Here is a 3,934-nt window from a genome sequence, read left to right as displayed (position 1 = left end):
CGAGTGTGCCTGTGTGTGTGTATATGTGTTTGTGTTTGTGTGTGTGTGTGTGTGTGTGTGTGTGTGTGTGTGTGTGTGTGTGTGTGTGTGTCTATGTGTTGTGTGTCTGTGTTAGTATTCCCGTCCATTACATCTTCTTAGAGGTTTCACGACCTCAGCCGCGTTGGCCCAAACGGAAACCCTTAAGAGCACTCAAGCTTTACCCTCATAGAATCAACTATTCTTGGACTTGGTCTCACCCTACGTGCCTCTACCACTGTGTTTTTCTCTTCCGCAGATGGTCTTACACACGCCAAGGCGCCTAAACTCAATAATCTCGTTCGTCGACATTGAGCGTTGACTGGGACTGGCTCATTGATTTCCTGCTGTCAGAATGGATTCTGGGAAAGGGCAAGGGGCTTATGGGACCGCGGGTTACCCTGGTCGCCGCACGCGGGAAGAAAGAAGATCCCTGTCCGAGAGTCTGGCAGATGGTACCTCCAAGTTTTTCAGCTCGATGGTAGCAAAGAAAAATGGACTTTTCAGTGACATCTCTTCAAAGATTGAGAACACTTTCGCTCCGAAGACAGACACGATCAGCAATAGTACGGGCAGTGATGGCTCTACCTCCCCGCCCATGACCCCACCCGCCCCTAACACCCCACCCCCTCGCCCCCCACCACCAAAGAGGCTTCCATCTATGGGGAGCTCCAGAGAAAAAGAGAATAATGTAATGAAAAGAATGGCGTCCATGCCGACGTATACCCGGAGCGACAGTCGGCCAGAGTACGGGGTGGATACCTCTGTTTCGGGTCCCACTTCTCAGAGATCGAACCACAGAAGAGAGAGCGCGGGAAACAACGGGAGAGAAGAAAGATTTTCCATGAATGGGATGAACATTAGTTTTGACGAGCCGATTTACAACCAAAGGGAACCCGAGACGATGAAAAACTCTTCAATTACCGCAACTGCTCCTCATGCTAAAGCCTCAGAACCAGTCGAATCGGGTAACCAACAACGGATTCGACATGTATCCGGATCTTCTTCCAGTTCCGGTTCGACTCGGATTCCCTCTCAACCCAAACCTGCTCCTCGAACCCAGAAACAGGATACTAAGCACCAAGCAACGCCTGCATCGTCCGCATCTAAAGCATCCAAATCTGCTGGGCTTCCTGGAGAGGACTACGGCCAAGGGTACGGTCCCACGTCCTCCTCCTCGGACGAATGGGGCGAAAGGAAGAAACGACCAGGAGACGCTAACGCAACCGCCGCCGCTACGCGAAAATCAGACGCGCGGCGATCATCCAGAGACAGCAGCAGAGGAAGCGTGTCTAGCGGCCGCGATGAAAAGGCCTACCCCAGCAGCGACAGCGGCGCGTCCGCTAACGAGTCCGGCGACGGGTCTGGGAGCGGCGGAGGTGGCGGCAGTGTGGGCACGCGGAAAAAAGCACCCAAATTCACCACCACGAAACGCCGGTCCAGCACCGTGGACGAGATGTTGTTCGACGATTACGTCGAGCCCGAGGTGGATTCGGTCATTCCGGTCGAGGCCCCGCCCGAAAACCTCATGTCCTTCGAACCGGACCTGACCGAGACAACTCAAAGTCCCAACGGCTCGTCAGACGATGGAGCCAGTAACGGGCCTCTCAGAGCGGAGACCAGCGTGGATTCCTCAGACGCCGAGTATGGCGGGACGACAATGCACCGGTCAGCCTCTGTCGGATCGGACAAGTCCTGGAGCTCCAACTACAGCCTGGATTCCCAGCCTGATGACGTCACCCTGGAGTGTATGGAATTCATGAAGTCTTTCGTTGATAAGGTCTTCCGCACAAAGTAAGATTGGTGTCTTGTGTTTCTCTTTTTCCGCTTTTCTTTCGCACTTTGTCTGTCTGTCTGTCTGTCTGTCTGTCTGTCTGTCTGTCTGTCTGTCTGTCTGTCTGTCTGTCTGTCTGTTTGTCTGTCTGTCTGTCTGTTTGTCTGCCTGTTTGTCTGTTTGACTATTTGTTCATCTGTCTTTTTCTGTCTTTCTCTCTTTTGTTTGTTTGTTTTTGTAAGTGTTTTACGGCGCTCGCAACTGCATAAGGTCATATGAGCACGCAGGACACACTAAACTTTTTCAGTTGGTAGGAAATTTTGAATTTTGCCCGGGTGGCGGCCGAAGCCTACTCTTATCGATTTTATACCATCAAGGGATCTTAAACGTGCACCGCTTGCACACGGGACCTCCGAGATTTTTCGCCCTTGTCCGAGAAGGCTAGGTGTAGATCTTTCCTACCAGAAGATCAGGGGTGTGGCTGAAAGACAGCATTAAGAAGAAGCCAATGAGTAGCAGTAGAAAGGCTGCAGAAAGAATCAGGAGCCCAGAGGAGGGGGCAAAGGAGGTGACGGGGTGGGGGCAGAAAGAGGAGACGAAAGCAGACGACAGAACATTGCTAGAGAGTCGGAAAGGAGGTGAAAGGAGACAAATTTAGAGAAGAAAATGTTTTGGTCGCTACCCGGATTCGAACCCGGGACCTTTGAATGAGAGGCGAACACCTTAATCTCTAGGCCACGAGAGCCCCCTCTTTCTCTCTGTTTCTTAGTACTTTTGAAATTGTCTAAAAGGGTCACCTATTGCTTGGAAGAGAAATAGCTGTCTCAGACAGTTGGACATCTTACTGTGTCATTAGAGTGGAAAAATAAAAACGCAATTGGGAAATGCAACTTGGACATTTAAACGGGTGATTGTAAAATACAGGTGGTCGTTAAACCAAGTTTGAATGTATATAACAATATGTATTACGTCTGTTTCCCTCCTGCGTTTATGAGTCTATTCCATCGAGGATCTTCTTCTACCTCTTAGAATACTATGTTCCCCTCAGTCGGGGCTAGCCCTAAGAAGCCACACTCCTCAATAATTAAAATTGTGTGAATAGGGTTTAGCCAAAACATAAAATAAAGTCACTACAACCAAAAATGACTATAGTGCTTACAGAAAGAAAACGCCAGGAACAACAGCAACACAGGTTTCCCCTAAAGACAATGTCAAAGCACCAGCTTCACAAATTGGTTTTAGGGAATCCAGTCGTAGTGGTGCCATATCTGAGAAATGCAGTTGTATTTTAGGAGCAATTTTTCCCGCACCAATTCTAGGGCTTTCAAATAAACACCCAAAGAAAGGAAAGCACCAAAGAAATGCAAAACATACTGCGTCTTTCAAAATAGATGACAGTTAATGCGCAGTTTCAACTAAATGACGTGTGCACGGAGCTATGGGGAAATTATATTTTCTTGTTGTAGTTGTTATTGCTGTTTGTTGTTGTTTGTTTGTTTGTTTTGTTCTGTTTTTAGGCTAGTGTTTGCCCTTTTTTAAAGTAAGAGGCATTGTATTAGACGTATAATGTAAATACTATGATCTAGGTGTTACTTCCTTTGAAATCATTCACATCATTCTAGGGGAAGACTGGTGTGGTTGTCAGGGTTGCCCACGTCATCGCAGTGGCATGACACTAGCTGTGTATTTCATCAGATAGTGAAAGTAAAGTGTTATATGGATTTCACTTCGACATTCAGGGCCTATTAAAAGAAAATCAAACCAAGAGATTCCTTGTTTTAACTCAGAATAAAATAATGAGTTGTTCCAATATAGCTCAAATTTGTTCGGGAGTTTGTATCTGCTATCATTCCAAATAAAGGGGGAGACGTTTCTTTCATCAGAAAAAAGAGCGCCACCCTGGACGATTTAAAAAAAGAGGCAACTTCAGCAACATATTCGAAAACAAAAAATTATGTACATACATAAAGAGAGATAACAAAATGGATAGATAGATAGATAGATAGATAGATGGATAGATAGATAGATAGATAGATAGATAGATAGATAGATAGATAGATAGATAGATAGAATGTCAACTTTTAGGTCAGGTAATTTCAGAAAATCAGATAAAGAAGATGAGACATAAAAGCTGGGCCCAAA

General features: G+C 46.6%; 1 protein-coding gene across 1 annotated transcript in view; it reads left to right on the top strand.

The window, feature by feature from the left end:
- Positions 1–252: 252 nt before the first annotated feature.
- Positions 253–3,934, top strand: part of LOC101855939 — a 72,714-nt gene continuing 69,032 nt past the window's right edge. The window contains exon 1 of the mRNA XM_005095610.3: positions 253–1,812. Coding sequence (XP_005095667.1) covers positions 374–1,812 — 1,439 coding nt within the window. The 5' untranslated portion in view covers positions 253–373. The remainder of the gene's footprint in view (positions 1,813–3,934) is intronic.

Source organism: Aplysia californica, unplaced genomic scaffold, assembly GCF_000002075.1.
Source record: "Aplysia californica isolate F4 #8 unplaced genomic scaffold, AplCal3.0 scaffold00108, whole genome shotgun sequence".
Classification (NCBI taxonomy): domain Eukaryota; kingdom Metazoa; phylum Mollusca; class Gastropoda; order Aplysiida; family Aplysiidae; genus Aplysia; species Aplysia californica.
Note: the sequence above shows the minus strand (reverse complement) of the source record. Positions and strands in the feature narration are given on the sequence as shown.